The sequence below is a fragment of the Pan troglodytes genome, chromosome 4 (assembly GCF_028858775.2).
Source record: "Pan troglodytes isolate AG18354 chromosome 4, NHGRI_mPanTro3-v2.0_pri, whole genome shotgun sequence".
Lineage (NCBI taxonomy): Eukaryota > Metazoa > Chordata > Mammalia > Primates > Hominidae > Pan > Pan troglodytes.
The window spans coordinates 129757294-129778262 of record NC_072402.2 but is presented as its reverse complement, the minus strand read 5'-3'; the positions used below and the strand labels follow the sequence as shown (position 1 = coordinate 129778262).

The 20969-nt window shown below is 53.8% G+C and overlaps 1 protein-coding gene across 16 annotated transcripts in view; it reads left to right on the top strand.

Annotated features, from left to right (window-relative positions):
- Positions 1 to 2041: 2041 nt before the first annotated feature.
- ACSL6 (acyl-CoA synthetase long chain family member 6) overlaps positions 2042 to 20969 on the top strand; it is a 58265-nt gene continuing 39337 nt past the window's right edge. For 2 of the 16 annotated variants that reach the window (XM_016952772.3, XM_016952773.3), the window contains exons 1-2: positions 2593 to 2728; positions 19977 to 20197. In XM_016952772.3, coding sequence (XP_016808261.1) covers positions 2680 to 2728; positions 19977 to 20197 — 270 coding nt within the window. In that variant the 5' untranslated portion in view covers positions 2593 to 2679. 16 annotated transcript variants of the gene reach the window in all.

Below are 20969 nucleotides of genomic sequence, written 5' to 3'. Positions count from 1 at the left end.
ATCAAAATGTAGGAGAGAATGAATGAAAAATGAATAAATGGGAGTCAGGAGCCCAGAACTGCTGTGTGACCTAAGACAGTTGTTCGCCTTTCCCAACATCAGTCTTCTGCTCTGTCAAATGGGATAATATCCTCTGCATTCTTTGGGCCAGACCCCATGCCAGGGCTGCAAATAGATGATTAGGCTCCTGCCTGCCAACCCACTCAGAGATGCTAGTCTGGGAGGAGATATGTGTGAACATGGCTGGCAGCTATGGTGGCTGGATTTGCTGGCTAAGGACCAAGAGGGATATCCAAGGGCTCCCCAGCCTGGCCTGGGCATTTCTGGGCCCTGGGTTCCATGGATGCCACACCCATGCAGTCTAGGGCCTGAGTCACAGCGTCTACCCATGCCTGCAGATGGTCCACAGATTGAGACTCACAGAGAAGGAAGAAGACCTTGGGAACTCAGGACAGGAAAGAACAAGTCCCATTACTCAGTGGAAGGAACAGGCCTAGAGAAGAGAGAGACCTGGCCATGATCCCACAACCAGGCTAGGGCCTTTCTGTCCCCATCTCTCAGGGGAAGCCAAGCCATGCTCAGAGGAAAACAGAAAAATACTTGGCTAAGCTAGAATCAGTCACAGCTCCAGTACTGGTTTTTGAATTAAAATATTCACAAGTAGCAGAGACATCTGTAGGGAGAGTAACGGGATGCGACATCCTGCTGGAGGCCAAGCTAAATGTGTCCCATGACATCACTCTGAAGAGGAGGCTGCCAGAGCCGCATAGGGCCCGGAGTGCTCCTGCAGCTGAGTGCCGCAGAGGCCTGAGGCTTGCAGCCTGGCTCCTGGCCCCCTGCTCTGTGAAGAAATGCTCTGTTGGCCCACTGGCCTATGGGGAAATTACCTGACCACCTCCCTATACCAGTCTGGTCTGGGGAGATATGTTCTTTCTGCCCAGCCTTCTGGTTCCTCTGGGTCTCCTCTTCAGTACCAGCAGATCTCCAGTTACTCTGCTGCCAGTGGGAGTGTATGGGTGGGGTGGGGGGATTCTGAAAGCCATGTTACTTGCTGGGAGGAGTCCTGCCACACAGCCTCTGTCACACCCTCTTGGAGGAGCCCTGCCAAGCTTGAGATCCCAGCAAAGTCCCTGCCAGGCTGTGGCTGAGTTCAAGCTGGAGCAGCTCTCCCAGGAGTCCAGATCCTATGATGGAGAAGGTGTAGGATCCTATTGTAAAGATTGGAAGTGACTCAGAGGCACACATCTGCACACTTGCACCACTACAAGGTGCACACAGGCCTGGGCACATACATGCCATGTACTCGTACTACAGATACAGGCCCCCACACACACCCAGCTGCTGAGCTGTGGGCGCACATGCATTCATGGCTGATGGTCTCTGGTGGGCCTGAAGAGATCTCCTGCTCTTCCACTCTCTGCTTCCTGACTTCTGCTCTCTGGTTTTCTATCCTCTTCTTTCTGGGCTGTGGCTCAGCCAGCTCCTGGCCTGGGAGGGCTGCGTATAGAGAAGGCCCGGCTGCCTGAGCGCTGTCCTCGGTGCTGGAGTCCTGGTGGGCTCTGCATGCTTGAGGAAAACAAGCAAGGGCATTGGGAGGAGGTGATCTTGCTTGGAGGTGCAGATGTTCATGGGGTGCCCACCAGGATGCCTACCCTTATTATTTCAGAAAATGTGCAACTGGGCTTCCTCCTTTCAATGGCAGACACTGCAACAGGTGTCCAAGCCCTCTGCCCAGCAGTGTGGGCATCTGTGGCTGTGTGTGGCTATATGGCCATTCATTGTGGCTATGAGGGGCTTCTTGAGACCTCGTGTGCCACATACAGTTGTGTACGAAGATCATGATTTCCTCATGAGACACCTGTGATTCCATGTGGCTGCCTGTGACCATGTTACTACTGGTGAACACATATGGCAGCCTGTGATCACACTGAGTCTCCTGTGACCTTGCGTAGCCTCAGACCTGAACTCGTGCGTCCCCAGATGATCTGGGCACTATCTGGTCTAGCTGCCCGATTTGTCAGAGCCTAGGTGAAAACTTGCCACTCCCTCCCCTCACTGATTTGCAGAGGTGGCACCCGGAGGCTCCCCATGTCTGCAAAATTGGGTCCTAGGGGGCGTTGGTGTCAGCAGGCACCAGCCCACAGGAGTGTGCACCTCCTAGGACAGGTAACCGCGACCCGGCTGCCATTCGAGCCTGCCCAGCCATAAAAGCCAGGATGCGAGCCGCGCGGGGGCAGGGTCGCGTGTTGATGGGGTGGGTGGCGGCGGGGTGGGCTCAATGTCACGCTCTGGCGCTCGTCGCCCGTGCTCCCCCTTCCAGCCGGTTTCCGCAGAATGACAGGTACTGACGTTGGGGAGCGGGGCCGGAGAGGGCTGGTTCGCTCTGCGGCCGGGCCCCTCCCCCGCCCGGGAGCTTGGCGGTTCCGACACCGCGGTCAGTGCGGGGCAAGCCCCAGACCCGGCCAGGCTGCAGGGCAGGGAGTAAGGCTCGGTTGCGAGTGCGCGCCGCGCCCTCCCCCTTGAGCCGTCTCCGCAGCGGCGCGGGGAGGCGGGAGCTGCGGGGCCGGAGGGCGGGGGCTAAAAATACCCGGCAGCGGCGGCGGCGGCGCGGCTACTGCTGGGGCTGCTGGGCTGCGGGGCTGCGGGCCGGGGAGGCCGGGCCGGGCCCCGCTGACCGCCATGCTGACCTTCTTCCTCGTGTCGGGGGGCTCCCTCTGGCTATTCGTAGGTAAGTGCCCGTCCTGTCCGCGTCCGGGACTCCCATCTCCCGCAGGCTATGAGGTCTTCGCCCGAGGTGGAGGTGTTACATCTCCGCGGCCGCCGAGCCCCCATCGCCTGCTGCTGAGCTGTCCCGTCAAGGTCCCCAGGGCCGCCTAAGTACACCCTCCGCCCCCAGTTCTCGCGGGCTCCGGGCCGGGTTTGGGGAGCACCTGGGTCTGCGGAGGGAGATAGGGGGCTTGCTCTCTGCGACCCCACCACAAACCCCCGCCGAGTTCTTGCGTCCCCCTTCCCTGATGGCAAGGACCATCCGCGGATCAGATTAGGCCCTGAGCCAAGGCCAGGAACAGACATTGCGTCCTTGTCCATCTCCTGGGACCAGAAACCGAGGGTGTTGGTCCCCGAGGTCCCACAGCAGGTCAGCTATGTAACCCGGACTGACCTGGGCTTCCTGATCCCGGCGAGGGGCTTCCTCACGACCCCTCCCTGCCCGTCCTTCAGCCAGAGTACAAGATTTCTGTAAGGTAGGGTTCACCTGGCTCCTCTGCTCTGCCCAGGGCTGCTGTGTCTCCACTGTTTCCAGACCCCTCCCCTCCACCTCACAGGAGTCAGCTTCACCACTGCACTTCTTAGGCGGCTACAAGGACCCCTGCTCGATCCCGCCTCCGCGCTTACCTCCCTCAACCCCCCATACACCCACACCTGGAGTCTCACCACAGGCCCTTTTATCTGCCAGTTCTACTACCCGCACCGGCTACTTCCCCTCTCTGAGCCTGGGGTCCTCCAGAATATAATACCACTAAAGGATCTCCACCTCCACCCCAACCCCCATGTGCAGATTCAGCCTGATAATTTGTGTGCAGTGCTTGATCCTTAAATTGGCCTTAAACCTGTCCTAGGCCACAGCAAATGCTCTATGAATGTTAGTGTTTATTATTATCTCACATTCAAACAGCACCATCAGAAGTGGTAATAAAGCTTTTTCTGAGCCAAGGAAGGGGAGGAAGTTGACCCTTTTGAAATCCTTACCTGAGGCTTTGTATGTGTTATTTAATATTCATGGAAAACCCTAGGAGGTCGGTGGCACCATCCCTTTTTTTACTGAGTTCAGAGGTCAGTTGACTTGCCTAGTGTCACATGGATATCTGGCAGACTGGGATTCCATTCGAGGTTTTAATTGATCAACCAATGCTAAGTGCTTGGCTGGATCAGGCCTGAACCTGGAGGGTTGGTGGGCCAAGTAATCACTTCCTTCACCACCACCATTTCCTTAAGTTAGGCCACAGGGACACTTCCCCTGAGCTGGGAGAGTGAGTGAAGCCTCCCTAATCCCCTCAGCTCCCTAAGCTCCTTCTGTCTGCCAGTGTCTGTGACCGGCTGTGCAGGGGAACTCTAGTCCTGAGGCACATCCAGCAGACAAGGGCAGGGCTAGAGCTGGGGTTGGAGGTAAAGGGCAAGGATAATTAAAATAATGGTGATGGTGGTAGTAACAGCCACCATTTAATGCCTGAGTGATGGATGTTCTCAGAGCCTCTCCCCACTGCCAGGACCCCTTTGCCCTACCCTCAGGAGGCCCCACCCAGCCATGGGTCCAAGGTCAGCTCTCTGAAGACTTGGTCTTCTGTGGCTGCAGGGAGGTGTCTAGGGGCTGCAAGACCACTTGTGACCGGGGTCATCAGCAGCCTATGAGAAAAAGTCCCTCACCCTGTGGGGTCCTTGTCTGTGAGCAGGGTTAGCTGGCACTGACTCAAAGTGGAGTCCTGTTTCCTTGTGGAGCATTTCCTACAGTGGTCAGCTCCCTCCTCTAATGGGAAACTGGGGGATCTGCCTCACTGAGAGACTATACAGGGCCTCAGAACCGTCAAGCAGGAGCGATTCTTGGGGCAGGTAGTGGCTGCTTCCACAGAGGCCGAGCTTCCCAATGCAAAAAGCAAGAGGCTGAGGCTGATCTGTGGTGCTTATTGGATAGAATAACCCAGACAAATGCTGGGGCATTTTAAGTTATGTATCCACCCTCCTTGAGACTCCACCTGGCCCCCAGCCTTTCTCTGGTGGCAGAAGAGACTCCTGAGTTAAGAGCTGTAGTTCTGTGAGCACACCTGAGAACATGCTCTGCCTTGTCATCTCCAGGGTCCCATGGTCCCACGGCAGCTGCCAGATCCCTTCCACTCAGCCAGTAACAGGAGGCAATGTCTCTCTTTAGTAGAGTTATGTGCTTTTTGCCACCTAACCTGGCCCTAGGGAGACAAGGTAGGGCCAGGCAAGGGTTTCCCTCAAGGGCCCTCAGGGAGAGATGACATAAAGTCGGGGATGGGGGTGTGGCAGTGCACCAGGAGGAGGAGCTGACTGTTGTTTGCGGGAGGTAGCCATCTGTTCTGGGCTGTGTCTGTCCTGTTGCCTGCTGGAGAGGCCAGCAATGAGTCCTGGGCCAGCCCAGATCTCACCTGTGTGTTGAATACTAAACAAGGAGACAAGTAAAATAAGTCCAGCATGAGTCAGATGCTAGGTCTGGTTTGGGGAAGCATGCCCTCAGTGCCATAAACACCTAGAGGACAATGGGAGCAGAGGATCAGAGCTTCTGCCTGCCTATACAGCACCTTTGTGCAAAGTAGGAAGAAGTCTCACTCTTGGTGGATAACTTTCTAAAAGGGCACACCTTCCTCTAGGCTAAGGCAGCCCCATGCCGCAGGGTCTAATCTGTTCAATCATATACCCAACCATCAGTGACATATGAGTGGGCTTCCGCAGCATTCAGGGGAATTTGTCAGAGATAGGGAGGCCAAGATCCAAGTGGAGGAAGCCAGACTAGCAGAGTTTGTGGAAGAACTGCAATGGGGGATGAGTCTTCAGGGTCTTGTGCCTGAGCAATGTGGGTTGTGGGAGAGGATTCTGGAGAAGGTTTTATTTGGGTGGTAGAGGAGGCCTCCATTTAGCTGCTGAGTCAAGAGGAAGAGAATGGAGTCCAGGAGGGTAGTAGGAGGTCGTTATGATGTTATGGATAAGAATAGATGTGGTCCAAGGATGGCTTGAGTCATGGCTGGGCTCCAGTAAGGAGAAGAGATAAGCCCCCACCCCTGGCCTCTGCCTTAGGAGAAGTGGGGCTGGCCCTGGTGGGGCGAGACAAGGTTGCCCGTCTAAAGAATGGTTTGGCATGCTCCTGGCTATAGATGCCTAGGGCAAGCATAGACTTGCACACTTTGGCTTAGTTCAGGCCTGTGAGATCCTCCCCTTACCCCACTCTGGGCTCCCGTTAGGGAAGAGAACTGACTTGAGGTCTAGGGCCACCCCAGGGGTTTGGAGATGGCAGTTATGAATTGGGACAGATGGTAGAGCTCCAGGCAGAACAGGTGGCTCTGTGGCCAGCTGGGGACATGCCTCACAAAGAAAGCCTGAATTTGTACAAGGTGCACCAGCATGGAGCAGGATTTTGCCCGCAGCACCTTCTCACAGCTCTCCAGCCTATATGGTAGGAACATACTGACACCAGGGGGCAGCAGAACCCAGTCATTATGCTCTCCAGCTATTGTTCTGTCCCTTGTGGTTATAAGGATTCATAGGTTGACCTTCAGAAGGCTGAATTTGGCTCAGCTACAGCCCCAGATGGGACTCAGGACTGTCCCATACGTGGGGTGAGTGATCATGAGGCTCTGGCTTGTTTATAAAAATGGGCAAAAGTTACAGGCTTTTGTATAACAGAAGCTACACTGTGTATCCAGCCAGCACTGGGCACATAGTAGGCACTCAAATACTCATTAAGTACTAGGTGTGTGTGGAGGGGTGTTTTTATGGGATTAACTATTGCAAACAGGCTGACTTGGCTGTTGTTTCACTGAGCACCTACCATGTGTCAAGCACCCTGTCTATGATTCTCCAAACTTTCCTTCCATCCTCCCACAACACTGTGTTGTGTTCTCCCCATTGCCTAGGTGAGGCCCTGAGACTCAGCGAGGTTCAGTGGTGAAGCAACTTGTAAGAGCTGTGAGTCAGGCTACATTCTCAGACTTTCAGTCCAGGAAGGGACCACCAGGCATGATCAGCCAGCCATGTTAGCTAAAATTATAATAACTTGTGTTAGGCTTTCCTTAAAGGGGATCCAGGATTCTAACATGCAGAAAGGGAGTAGGAAAAGAAAAGGCATTCCAGGCCAAGGGACCTGTGTGAGGGAAGATTGGCAATAGGACTGAATGAAGTTGAAGGACCAATTCTGCTGGGCCAGTGAGGTTGCCAGAGGTGGGCTCTGCAGGCCTAGGATAACAGGCCAAGCAGCATTGGCTTTATTCTGTGCAGTGGTTGTGTCAAGGAGGTGTGGGTAGAACTGGGCATGTGGATGACCAAGGTGACACTATTCCTGTGCTCCAGAAGCCTCCTCCACAAGTCCATGGTCTCCTTGAGGGCAGGGCCAGGTGTCTCATGTCTATGTCCCCAACCCAGAGTTGGGCACACAGGGTACATAAGTGTTTATTGCATAAACTAAAGAATTCCCTGAGAGTAATTTATTTTAATAATGTGTTTTATAAGCTGTTTCCTTACCACAAGTCAATCAGTAAACAACAGATTTTGAGTGTGCTCCTGCTAGGATGCCAGGCTCTGTGCCCAGGTGGGGGATGATGCCAATATGTTAGAAGCAGTAGGGAAAAGCAGGTGTAAACTCCTTGCAGGCAGGGCCAGGTTACCCTTCACTGGAGAACCCTGAGTGCTGAGAACCAGTGCAGCCTGGAATAGAAGGAGGTGCTCCAGAAGTGTTTGCTGAATGAATGAATGAACTAGTGAACCCACAGCTTCTGGGTGACCGGTTTTGTGGAAGAGAGTCTTCTCTGAGGGCTGCTGCTTCCTTAGAGCTCCAAGGTTCCAGTCTCCTGACAGATTGGGAGCTTGGGCCACTCTGCCAAGCATAGATGAGAGGAATTCCCAGTGAAGGTCCTCACCTCACTGGATGGTCTGGTGTGATGCTCCCATTCCTTGCGTTGGCCTTGCCAGAGTTCCCACTAACCATCCACTGGGTCCACAGATTGGTGGGGTTAGGGGAGTGCTGTGGATGAGATGCTGCTTTGAGCCTTTGGGGTTGTCCTTCAGGATGCCCAGGGGTGGTTCCTCATCATTTGCTCGGCTGCCTTGGGAGATCTGTGGCAGGTGTGGTTATTCCTGGGCCTACTTCCTTTGTGTAGCTCCTAATTCATGTGAATCTTGGGGCCTGGGACAGGCAGAAATGGGAAGATGGGAAGTGGATTGGAACAGAAATTTCAAGCCAAGCTGAGCTATCTATTCTGAGACCCAACCAATACTCTCAGAGCCAGAAGGATTTCAAATCCCAAGAAGTCTCACCTGACCCTATTTGCCAGCTCTTCCCAGAGATACCCTTCCTCTCCCTGCACCTAAGCCAGGCATGTAGTAGGGGCGTCTGGGGGAGTTGGGAATGGCTTCTGATTTGCCATCTGCCCATTTAAGCTTGTGTTCCGAGATCACTGTCTCCTGGGAATTTAGAGCAGGAAGCCAGGCCAGTGAGGGAACAATCAGCATCTTAGTGCTCAGCCCCTGGTATAAGCAAATGTGGGCTGGCACCTGTTAGGGCCAGGAACAGACTTAGTAATTGATAGCTATTGGAGAAATGAGTGAGTAGGCAGGCCCAGGTTGACTGGGCAGCTCTGGGACAGACCCTATTGACCAGTGCCTGGGACCCCGCCTCACTCTCAGCACAGCCTGGCCCACCAGTGCAGGATGTGGATTCCAAGGGACTGATCAAGACTCAGCTCTGCTACAAAGCTCTGCTTTTCCCTCCAACTCATGGACTGTTGTAGGGGCTGAGACTCCCCTGTGGGACTCCTCCTGCCCACGCACCCCTGTCCCAGCCTTAGCTTTGCTGCAGACCATTCTAGATACTGACTGCAGATCCTGCCTTATAAACAGGCAGAAATGTCACTGGGAGAGACAGTGAGGTCAACTAGATATTGGATAGAAAGGGCAGCTAGAGGCTGCACAGCAAGGACAGTTAGAGCTGGGACAGAGAGCAGCAAGGTGGCATGTGAGCTGGCCAGTGAGATTGGACAGGGAGGTTGGCTGGAGTAAGGCCTTTCGGCCAGTGAGAGGAAGACAACTGTCAGTATGGAGAAAGTGGACTCAGTGGAGACCCATCCAGGCCTGCAGTGACCCCTTTGCTTTGGAAGGGAAGCTCTGGCCACTCTGCCTTGCCACTAGAGCTGATGCTGCATGAAGCCACATAGACCTCAGGACCGTGCTTAGTGGCTGGAGAACTTCAGTGTTCATCGTGACTGTGCTTTCCAGCAGATGGGCTGGATGTGATTCTCTGAGGACACCTTCAACTCACGCATTTTTTTTTCTTTTTTCTTTTTTTTGAGACAGAGCTTTGTTGTTGTTGCCCAGGCTGGAGTGCAATGGCGTGATCTTGGCTCACTGCAACCTCTGCCTCCTGGGTTCAAGTGATTCTCCTGCCTCAGCCTCCCATGTAGCTGGGATTATAGGTGCCTGCCACCACACCCAGCTAATTTTTTTGTATTTTTGGTAGAGACGGGGTTTCACCACATTGGCCAGGCTGTTCTCAAACTCCTGACCTCAGGTGATCCAGGTGATCCACCCATCTCAGCCTCCCAAAGTGCTGGGATTACAGGTGTGAGCCACCATGCCCAGCCAACTCATGCATATTCTGCAGGCCAACTCCCCTAAGCCTAGGTCTGTCTGTGGTGGCAGGGAGGGTTTAGAGAGAAATGGAGGTTGGGCCTTCCCCCATCCAGTAGGCTGGTAGGGGATTTGGGTGCATGTGTCCCCGATCTCCTTGCCACAGACCAGATATGGAAGGCTATGACCTGTGGAGCCAACTTTTCCAGGTCATTCTGAAGTGTCCTGTCTCCTCTGCCTCCTGCTTCTGCTCCCTGGACAGTTCCATGACCTCTCACAGAGACATGCCTGGCACCTTAGCTTCATGAAGATACTGTGTGGCCCAAACGAATACTAGTTTCCTTTAGCCCCAGAGGCTGACAAGACGTATCTCCCTTGGATTTCAGGAGATCCGTGGAGCATCCACCAACCCACCTGTTGGTTCAAAATCAACTCCAAAGTGGTTTTGTCCTAGATGTCCTCTCAGGCTCAACGGCCACATGTGTGTTTGAGATCTTGCTGTGCTATTTCTCCTGGTAGTGGGAGTCTGAGTGGCATCCATGCTCCACAGGGCACAAGGTCTGTGCTGTGGTTAATAGGCAGCTCCTGGTGACCATGGGGTGTCAGAGAAGCAGTGTTCTGGCTGCTGAAAGTCAGCCAAAAAAAAAAAAAAAAAAAAAGGATAGAAGCCTGACCTTGGCATGGAGCCTTGGTTGAAGAAGGAGCCCCAGCCCTGGAAGCTAGTGATCCCGCACATGGGGCTCTGGGCTGCCCTTATCCCCACCTCCCACTCGAGGGCACTTGTGGCAGCAGGAGTGTGGGCACCAGGCAGAGGACACACGTGTCCTCCATTATTGAAAGTCCTCTCTGTGCACTGCAGGGTCTTCTTGTGTACCAGCACTTTTTTCTTCCCATTTCTTTCTCCATGTTTACCGTCAACACTGTGAGAATAACTGAAGTTTCCTTATCCAAAAAAAGGGTGCTACTCCAGATTCCGCCACTACTGTTTTTGAAAAGCACAAAACCAACAGAGCCTCAGAGGGGGCTGACCCTCTTTCTGGATCCCACCTCCATCCCCCCGACCTTACGTAGTGCTTTCCTCAGCAGCCACTGAGGCCTCCAGTTCCCTCTCCAAAGATGGTGGGTTCCTTCCAGTGGGTGCAAAGTGAGAGCCCCAGTGATTGGTGTTCATAGTGGGTCAGTGTGAACAACGCCCGATGGCCTGCCTGGGCCAGCTGGGGCCTCGTTTTGCTTTGGTCTGAAAGACATTTTTGTTTTCTGGTGAGAACAGCCCCAGCCTGGCCAGGAGCCGGCCAGCGGCAGGAATACAAACGCTTTCATGTGACAGACCCAAGTGGAGTGATGCCCTCCTGCCAGCAGCAGGCCCTCCCCTGCCGCTCCTGGGAGGCGGCCATTTGCATATTTCCCATTCATCCTGGCCTTGAAAAGGAGGCCTGAGTTCCCAGTGCTCCTGCCCGCTGAGGGCTGTGCCGCTCCAGTCTAGTGTTAACTCTGTGGACACTGTAGGCTCTCACAGGCCAACAGCAGAACTTGACCGCTTGCTGCCGGAGGGAGAGCAGCTTAAGGCTGCAGCTGCTGTGCCGCCTGACCTCCAGAGGGGGGATTCAGGAGGTGGCAGATTCCCGTTGACCAGCACAGCCTTTTGCTAAACTGGAGGAAATTCAGATTTGTTTTTTCTTCAGGCATTCAGAAGAGGAATTTTGTCAGACTATGGGGATGCCAGAATATTCAGCTATTTACCAAATTTGCCAGAAAATGTGCCCTTAACCAAAGGCAAAACTCTTTTTGTCTTGCTCACTTTCTAGTCTACAAAAAAATTCAATGACTCTGGAATGGTAGGTGAAGGAGCCATGCCGGATCCTGGCTGCAGCAGCAATCCCTTTGCCAAGGATGGAGGAGCACAGCTTGCCTGGGGCACTTTTGCATCCCCAGGGCTGAGTGCCATTAGCTTGTGGGCTGTCACTCTGAAGGCATGAGGCAGATATACAGTACCCATCACCATCTTTTTCCTTTCTCCCATAGCTAAGTGCCATCCTGCCAGCCTCAGCTTCCTGCCCCAGTCCTCAGTGCAGACAGGTCTCTGCCTCCTTCCCGCCACTGTGTGAGGGCTCCTGCCAGGGGCCCCAACATCTTACAGGCTCTTCCTGTGACTTACCAACCCACTTCTGTCCCTCTTTGATAGCCCTGTTCTCTACCCTTTCCCACCCAGCTCGGATCCTCTCCTTGTTCTCCCTCCCTGGCTAAGGATGTCTCAGGTTCTGTCTTTTGTGCATTTCTCCCCTAGCACGTGCCCCCAGGAGACCAGCAGGGCTCCTAAGTGAACAAGCAGGCAAGCAAATCCCTCTGTTGCTCCCCCCACCTCAGTGACCCCCAACCATATATTGGCAGGACCCTCCCTACTTCAAGGAGCTTCCCTCTAGCTGGAGGAGGTCGCATCCCATCCTGCTTGTACCCCAGCCACCTGCAGTTGAGCTCTGAGTGCATGGCCTCACCATGAGCAGCCCATATGCCCTTTACTGGTTCAAGCTTAGTTTGCAGTGTGTCCTAAGTTTGAGCCAGTGGCAGAAATGAATCATTGCTCCTGAGGCCAGGACACCAGCAGTCCGAACGTGGACATGGCCAGAAAGGCAAAGGATCGTGTTACAGCCACAGGATTTGGCTTCCTGCACAGGAGGGCCTGGCCAGGGAGTGTCCCTGTGCCTGTGAGGTGATGGTGACCCTGGTCAGTATTCCTAGGGTCCTGCCTGCTGTCCCAGGGCTTGGCGTGGAAGGATCTGAACTCGTCCACACCATCAGTCCTGGTTATCATACCCTGTAAATATTTCCAAAGGGACTACTGCTGTTTTTTTAGCCCCTGCTGTCCCTCTTTGCTCTGAGAACTTTGTCCTGCCTGATTCATGGTGAGGGCAACCTTTATCTCAGAGCGTGTGAAAGACACTGTGTATCTGTTTGCTCCTCTGTTCTCAAGGCTATTCGTATTTTAAAGTTCCTGAAAGCATTGTTTGTGCCTGGCTTCCTGGTGCTAGCATCAGCAATGTGGACCCACATTCCCTGAGCAGGGCTTAGGGTGAGTGAGATTTTTGAGAGGTACTGTCATGAGGATGGGGAGGCCAGCGGGCAGTGGAGGCCGCTAAAGGGAGGCATGCTCACAGTGAGCTTGGGCTAGTTGCAACAGGTGTCTCTGTAAAGTACTCAGTCACAGTCAGCCTTAGCTGGGCCTTTCTACATTCAAGGGGCTTAATTGAACCATCAGAGCTATGATCAGGCTCCTTGGGGAAGCTTGGCAGGTGAGCCACCATGTAACCTGGCAACCCCGTATCGTATCCTGGGCCTCTATCTCATGGGGGATGTACAGTGGGTCTCACCTGGCAATTCCCAAGTCAGGGAGGCTCTTTGCTCCATTTCTGCCCTGGTCTTATGTGGTTCTGTGAATCTAATTAAAACCCAAGAGGAAAATGGAGAGCAAACCCTTCTCTCACAGCAGAGAGAAGCTTGAATCCCTGTGTGGAGAGGGCAGGTGTTGGGCAAGTGTGTGCTGCTGTGTTTGCACCTCTGCAGGTCAGGGTTGCACATGTGTGACGGTGAAGGCTGTGCATTTCTTAACCTGGCAACTGGGCTGCACACTGCTTGGGGTGAAACTACTCCCTCAGCTCTATGCCTCTGGCACTCTGTGGGATTTCCCACCGACCACTGGATTTCCTGCCCCAGAGGCTGCCTTGAGAAGCATTAAAGGAAGCTTTCATATTAAAAACATCTCTGAAGATATTTGGAGAAAAGTAAGGGTCCTGCCTAGAAGAAAGGGGAAGTGACTTTGTGGGCTGATCGGGGGTGCTCAGATATTCGTTCATTTTAATCGGGGTGGGTTGGGGGAAGCTAGGGCCAAGTTCCAGATGAGGGTCGCTGAGGCAGGACGCTCTTCTCATGGCTCACCCAGATGGTAGGGTGAGTAGTGGAAGCTGTTATCTGCTCCAGGGAAGGTGTTGCAAGCCTGTGGGCTCTAGACTTGCCAGGCAATTGGGCAAACAGCTTTCAAGAGGGAGCTCAGAGCACTGGGTCCTGTCCTGGGACATTCTTGCAGCAAGGGAGCAGGGTTAAATTTGGGTGGACAGTGGCCCAGTGCAGGCAGACTCGTAATTGCCCAGAAGCACCTGATGTGGGTAGGGCCTGGGGGTGGTAGTAAGCTGGGTCCTGTGGCCTAGACTTGTCTTTTACTTATTAGCAGGTGCCACCATGAGTCTAGCTGTCTACCTTATGATCAGAATGAGTGTCCAATTCAAAATACGCAGTGATCATACTTGTGTGCTCAGCCGCATGTTAGCCATGGAAATGGTAGTGAAAATGCTATGGAAGTAGCCACCCACACCCCTAAGCCTCACAGATCTTGCAGTAGTGAGACCCCCGAGAGCCCCTGGGACCTCAGTCTCTCAGTCTGGCAGAGGTGCTGCAGGACTTCGGAGCTCAGCTTCGGTCCTAATAGGCAAGGGTGTGGGTTCTGGCTCCAGGGTGACCATTCCCATGCAAGCTAGGCAACAGTATCTCTTAGTGCAGGCATGAGAGCAGGGCTGGTGTGCTGCCCTGGGGTCTTGTGGTGGAGATCAGCCACTATCTTCCACCTGCTGGCTCTGATCCTTGGTCCAAAGTGTCCTCACTCCCCAGAGCATCCCTAAGCAGATGTTTTATCTGGAACTGTGCCATTTCTTTCCTCTTCCCAAGTAGATTGGCTGTGACCTTGTGGGGGTGGGGAGCAGAGGCAGCCCCTGGGAGAGGCTGGAGGCAGAATCTCCCGGGTAGATGGCACAGTCGCCCTCAGTGCCAGAGAGCTAGCATCCCCATCCCCTACTCCCCACTACTTCCTGTCACCCCCCACCCCCTACACACATAAACTCATGCTCACTGCAGTCCCAAGCCCACAGCAAAGGCCTGGCCCTAATCATTGTCTCAAATGGATGTGTAAGGAGGCTTTGTTCTTAAGAAACCCACTTGGCAAACTCCCTTTCAGAACTGCAAACAGGGTGGGGTGAGGGGAAAAGCAGGGGGGTGTAAGCTGAGGCTCTGGCACGCTGGCAGGGTGAGGGTTAAGGCTGGGTTGCTTGGCTCTGACCTGATCTGAGCCAGCACCGCCCTGCATGCAGATGGAGGTGGGGCTGGCGGGGGCCTTGAGGGGCCAGCAACTCCTTACAGAACTGCTGTGTGCCCTGTTCCCTGCCAGACCTGCTTCCACAGCCACCAGGGAGCCTGTGCTACCACTGCTAACGGCTCTACCACCACCCGGCTTCTCAGAGCAGGCGGCTGTTGCCATCGACTGTCCCCAGGAGGGCAGACTCGGGGCAGGGCCTTCGCCACTTTTGTGCTTTGATCAAGATGTGGTAACTTCTTTCCCTGGGCCCCACAGGCCCTATAAAGGGAGGCTGGTTCTAGTGGGACGAGCTCAGCCGCCTCCTCAGTGCCAGGAGCCTGCTGGAAAGGTAGGGTGTGAATGCATCTACTTGTGCAAGTTGTCTTTGAGCCCCTTTGGCTTGCAAAGAGATGGAGTAACTGCTTCAGCTACTTACTATCTACTAAGTGTTTCCCTTACTACATGCCTGGCACTGCACTCTCTGTCCATGAGCTTGTTTGAGATGAGGCCCAGAGGGGCAAAGTGACCTGCCCAAAGCCACACAGCTATCAAGAGACTGAGTCATGATTTGGACCCAGGTCAGTTCAGCACCGGAATACCCAGAATACCCACTTTGGGTCCTCTCCCAAGCTCATTTGCTAGGGTCCCTGGGCCCTGGGAGAGGTTGTAGTTTTCTTTTTAGAGCTCTTCACTTGGAGTTGAGGAGATTCTTTGACGATTTGGTGGCTGGGCTTGATCTTCCCCACCCGTTTTGAAGACCTCAGAAGTTTGCAGAGGCCCAGAACTCCATCATATGAACCCCTATTAGAGAGGCTGATACAGAGGAAGCTGGAGTGATTCAAAGGGGAGGGAAGAATCCGAGGATCATGGAGAGCCTCAGTGTGAGCATTAGTTTGGACTCTGGTCCTAAGGCAATAGGAAGCCAGATGAGGTTTCTGAGCAGTGGCATGACATGATCCTATCTACATATCAGGAAATAACTTTGGTAACAGGGCAAGCACCTGTTAGAGCAAGGAGACCTATGGAGAGGGTGGTATGGGAGTCTGGGCTGTGGTTGGTGGTGGCTGTCAGGCCTGGGGCCGTTGGGGTAGAGAGGAGTGGTCGGGTATCCAGCTAGACAATGAAGCCTAGAGTATTGAGGTTAGGAGGCTGGACCAGCAGAGAGTTCTTGGAGCCATGTCAGGGTCCCCAGGGCCAGTTCCACAGTGACTGTGCTCTGGGGCTTTGCTTCTGCCACCCCACCACATTGGAGCCAACATATTTCCCACCAGGGCCCCTTTCTTCGTGTTCTCTCCCATGCTGGATTGCCCTAAATCAGCAGAGGGCATGCTGAGGTGGGAGGAAGTTCCAGTTTCCTTAGCCTTAGCTACCACTTGGTATTCTGAACTGGTCTGTGCTGGAGAAAAAGATGTCGGATATTCCAGGAAGAGAGGAGGAGGTGGTTAGTTCATGTTAGGTGGCTTGTTCATGCCTGAGTCCTCCTGCCAGGTGAATATTTACAAACACAGTCACTCACCTGGCAACACCAGCACCACTGATTCCCTTGAGTGCTGTCCACACTCCTCTTGCCCCCGACACACACACAATGCACATCTCTGCTGCAGCCAAGAGAGTCTCTTGGGGTATGGAAGGAGGCAGTATGGCTGGGACCCTAGAGACCACCAAGCCCTACCCCAGGTCAAAAGAGAGGTGTGGAGGTCAGAGGAGGCCAAGGCCCTGTGAAATGAGATGAGACCAGACTCCAAGGCCTAGGCTCTGCCCTCCCCATGTCAAAGGCTTGGTGGCTTGGGCTGGCTCTGAGGCCCATGTCCTCAGGGGACCTGGACTCGCAGCTCTGCCTTGCAGTGGCTCCCAGGTCTGAAGGGAACCTCAGTGTAAACGCAAGCAGTTCTGACTGTCTGAGAAGGTCGATAAGCCTGAAAGAACGAGACCCTCTGGTTGCTGCCCAGCCAAGGTGGGGTACAGGCCCAGCCTCAAGGTCAGAGGAGCTGCCACTGCTGCAAATACCTCCTTCAGGGTGAGCACCTAAGTAGAAGTTGCAAGGAGGAGTGGGCAGCCAAGCCCTTTGCGCACTGCCTTCCATCACCCCAGGTAGGAGGAGAAGGACTCAGCCAGGAGAAGATGGTGAGTTCTTGATGTAAGGCCAGGAAGAAGCCCACCCATGTCCATGGCGAAAAATAGCAAATGACTGGCCCAACTGGCTGGTCCCCTCATACAGGCTCTGGTGGCCCTGCACTTCCCCCAGCCCCTGAACCTGGGCCTGGGCTCTTCCAAGCAGCTGGAGCTGGTTGTCTGTGGGTTCAGTGCCAATGCGAAGGAAAGGATGGATTGTGGGAGTGGGCCCAATGTTGGCAGGGGTTGGGGTGGCCATACCACACGAGGGGCTGGCATTGAGACTGCAGTCTTGGGCTTGAGTCTATGCTCTACTACTTGTTTACTGTGTGCCTCGCTTGCTGAACAAGGTGGCTTCTCCAGTGGAGTCTCTGTTCTCCCAGCTTAGAGGGAGTACCTGCAGCTGTTGTGAGGGTCAAACAGTACAGTGTGTAGGAAAAGGCTGCCCAGGCATCAGGAACTCAGGAATTTTAGGCCAAGTCCCCTTCTTCCTCCCACTGAGGACCATGGTAATACGGTGACTGCTGAAAGCTCAGCATATCCAAGAGGCCAGCCTCACAGACTTGTAGCACTGATCTTTGTATGAGATTTTGTGGGTTCAGTGCTTTATTTTCTGCACAGAATATTCTGTTCCCTAAGTGTCCCATGTGCTCTTTCAACTCCAGCCTTTGTATGTTTACTTTCCTCTGCCGGGCCACCCTTTCATCTTTATCTTTCATTCTCAGGATCAATATCACTTCCTGCCAGAAGCCTGCCCTGACTCCCTCGTACCTAAGTCAGGCAGCTTTTCTGGCTCCCCATGTCTGATCATAACACTGCCCATTTCCTCATGTGTCCTTCCCAGGGGACCGAGGGCAGGCCCAACTCTGAGCTAGATGAGAAGAGGGACTGTGTGAGGGTCTGCCAGATGGGTGGAAAGACAGATGGATGACTTGGCTAATCTGGGCTGTGCTCTGTAAAAACTCTAGCATTGCACCGAATGCCACAATATGCAAAGCTCAGAGTCTGTGAGCATCTGCCAAGGACCAGGGACTGGTGGTAATGAGGTATCCTTCCAGGGTTCCCTTTAAAACTTTTGGGGTATACAGCTGAGCCCTCGTGCTAGGCATGAGTTTCTTGGTCCTTGGCTTCTCATATCATTAAGTCAGTTCAGCTCCTTCAAGAAAAATGTCCATCAGCTCAGAACCCACCCTACGAGTTGGTGAGCATGTCTGGATTTTCTACTAAGTAGTGAGTCATTTATCTGATAGGCCTAGCTGTGATTTCATCTTCCCATCTATAGCTTAGGGAAGTAAATGTCCCAAGAAGGCCAGCTAGTCACCTCCCCAGAGTCTTCTCCAGAGTGATTTTCCCTGGTGAATCTACTGTGGTCTATAACTTGGCCTCTGCTTTATTATGCAGAAGCTGAATTGGATGGATATGCTAGGAGTGGGTTGTTCCTCTAGGATGGTCTCATAACTGACCCAGCTCAAGGAAGCTTCTGTTAAAACTGGATTTCCAGCTCAGGAGCTCAGTGAAAATACCACACTTGGCTAGAGGCTCACCCAGAGCCTGTGGGTGGCTGATGAGTGTTCCCAGGACTCAGCCTGCTGTGCCATCTGCAGGGCATAAACTCCTTCTGTGGGGCCACAGTGTGCAGGCCAAATCACCTCTGCCCAGTGCTTGTACCAGGCCTGCTCCTAACCCCTTTTCATGTGTCCTGGGCTGAGCAGTCCTCTTGGTTTGACAAGCATATTCTTTAGCCATCTCTTTAGTCCTCTGAATATGCCAGATGCAGTGCAAGGGGCTTTATATGTCTAAATGGTACTGCCCTCATTTTAAAGATGGGGAAGTGGAGGTTCAGAGAAGAAGGATAGGCTCAACCTTGCATTGCTCATAAGAGAAGGAGAAGGAATTACAACTGAAGGGTTTTTTGTGTGTCTCTGCAATGACTTTGCACATCACTGACTTCATCTCCGGTGTCATGATGTTATGGTTTAACACAAATGCCATTTATTGGGATTTCAGCAGATCTCCCCTCTCTCAGGGGTCAAGCAATTTTTTGGCTCATATCCCATGGCTGCAGAGTAGCCACTATTGCATTCTCCTTGTTTCCCTTCTTGGAAGCACAGCCATGCTTCCAAAGGCTTAGGGCCTGTGAGGAGGGTGCCTCTGGCTGGTACAGGGCAGCCTTGAGCCCACCCTGCCATCACTGGGCTGGCAGACCTGTAGGTGCCTCTAGCCTCAAGTCCTACTAGGCAGTGACATGAGGGGGTCCCATTGGGGATGCCAGCACCCATCACCTGGCCCACCCTTGATACTTTCCTCAGTTCCAAGCAAGGTACAGAACCCTTGAGCCAAGCTGGCTGTGTATTTGCTGTGCCAACACTGCCTCACTTAGTGGCCGAGAGGAGAATGCCACAGGCCCCTGGGGCCTGCTTCTCTTTCAGCCATTCTCCAGTGCTTCTCACAGAGACCTTCCCTCTCTCTACCCCAGGGCATCTGCCATGTCTCCCTGATGGGCCCACTGTACCCACTTGGGCTGTAGTGGGTGAAGGTGGCTCCCTGGCTGCCATCTGTGACATGGCAGGAGATGTTGGTCCCCCGGGGAGCGCACACAGCACTCCGCTGAGCCATTTCTCTCTGAGTCGTGGTTTCTCTTCCTACCAGGTTAACACCTGCTCTCCTCTGCCACCTGCCTTGCCTCTGAACACTTGCTGAAGGGATCAGGGAGGACAGCACAGGGCCCAGTTATGGTGGGGCCAGTTGTCCTCTTGGTAGTCGGTCAGGGACAGTGCAGAGCCATAGTGCTCATACAGTCAGATAGGTCTTCACCTTCACATCATGAGGGCTGGAGTATCTGTCAGGGCTGATCTGCGGTCTTTGCCCTGCCCCCACTTCGCTCTCGCTCAGGGTCAGGGCCTGGAGTTGGGAGATTAGAGGTAGAGGGGGAGGAGCCTGCATTTCTTCACCCCTGGGCACTGTGCTGAGCACTTCTGCTGCCCTTCCCTCTTCTCCACACCCCAGGAGCAAAGATAAGTAAAATGCTATGACAGCAGTCACACAGGAGAACAGAGCACCCAGGCCTTGAGGTCCAGGAAGCATCATTCCCAGAGCTGCCAGAGCAGTGGCCCTGGAAAATATGGAAGCAGCTGTCAGCCATGGCCCAGGGCCTGAGCGTATGATTCTCAGGAAAAGTGGGCAGGACATCTGACTGTCAGGTGTGATGGCAGAAGGTTCTGGCCTCTTCCTGGGAAAAGCCCTTCTAGGTAGCCAGCTTCTGGGGTGCACTCTGTACATCCCAACTCCCCCAGGGCCTGCCCTACAGTGTTTCAGACCAGATATCAGGTCCTGTGACCCAGGACCCCTCCCTAACCTGCCCGTCAGGTCTCTTGCCTTATCTGACTCTTGTTTTCAACAGAGTTTGTCCTCTCACTTCTGGAGAAGATGCAGACACAGGAGATCCTGAGGATACTGCGACTGCCTGAGCTAGGTGACTTGGGACAGTTTTTCCGCAGCCTCTCGGCCACCACCCTCGTGAGTATGGGTGCCCTGGCTGCCATCCTTGCCTACTGGTTCACTCACCGGCCAAAGGCCTTGCAGCCGCCATGCAACCTCCTGATGCAGTCAGAAGAAGTAGAGGTAAGCAGGGTAGGAGACGTTCCACTGAGGAAAGTAGGGGGCGGAGGACAGGCATCTTGGAAGTAGAAGCCAGACTTGTGGCTTATTTGACCTCACATGGCCCAGAGAAGGTGTCTCCCCTGGCAGTCAGCCACTTAGCTCTGCAGCAGCCTTGGGCAGGGTCTCCTACCAGGCACTCCTTCTGCCTCTCCCAGGAACTGCCTCTGGGTAGAGCCTGACCTGGGCCTTGCACTGGGCCTCTGGTTTGCCTGCTTCTCAGGTAGGAGGGCCTTGGCTCATTGGTATTGCAGTAGGAAGCCTAAGCAGGTTCTTGAGGAGCTTCCTGGTAGATTCCCTCCCAAACTCTCCTGGTCTGGTGCTGGGACCCAGGATTCAGCCCACCCCTGGCCCTGCTCTCCCTGAGTACATGGACTCACACATGGTGCCACCAAGGGGAAGACGATACAAGGGCCAGTGGACAAGGGTGTTCTAGGCTAAGCCTGGAAGGACTGGTGAGGCGTGTTTCATTATTACGCTTATGGAATTTATTTTTGCCTTTTAAAAATTTGCTTTCTCTCCTCTTGAATTCTGTTCATTTGGAATAGATAATGTATCCACATAGTCCAGAACAAACAAATGGAATGTACTGAAAAGCTTCTGTCTTCTTCCTTGCTCTCCCAGTTCTCTTCCCCTGAGGCAACCTGCTAATGCTCTGTCCTGGCCGTGAGCAGATGTGTAGAGATACTCACCACGCTTTAACTCATATCCACCACATACCCTGTTGTGCACCTTG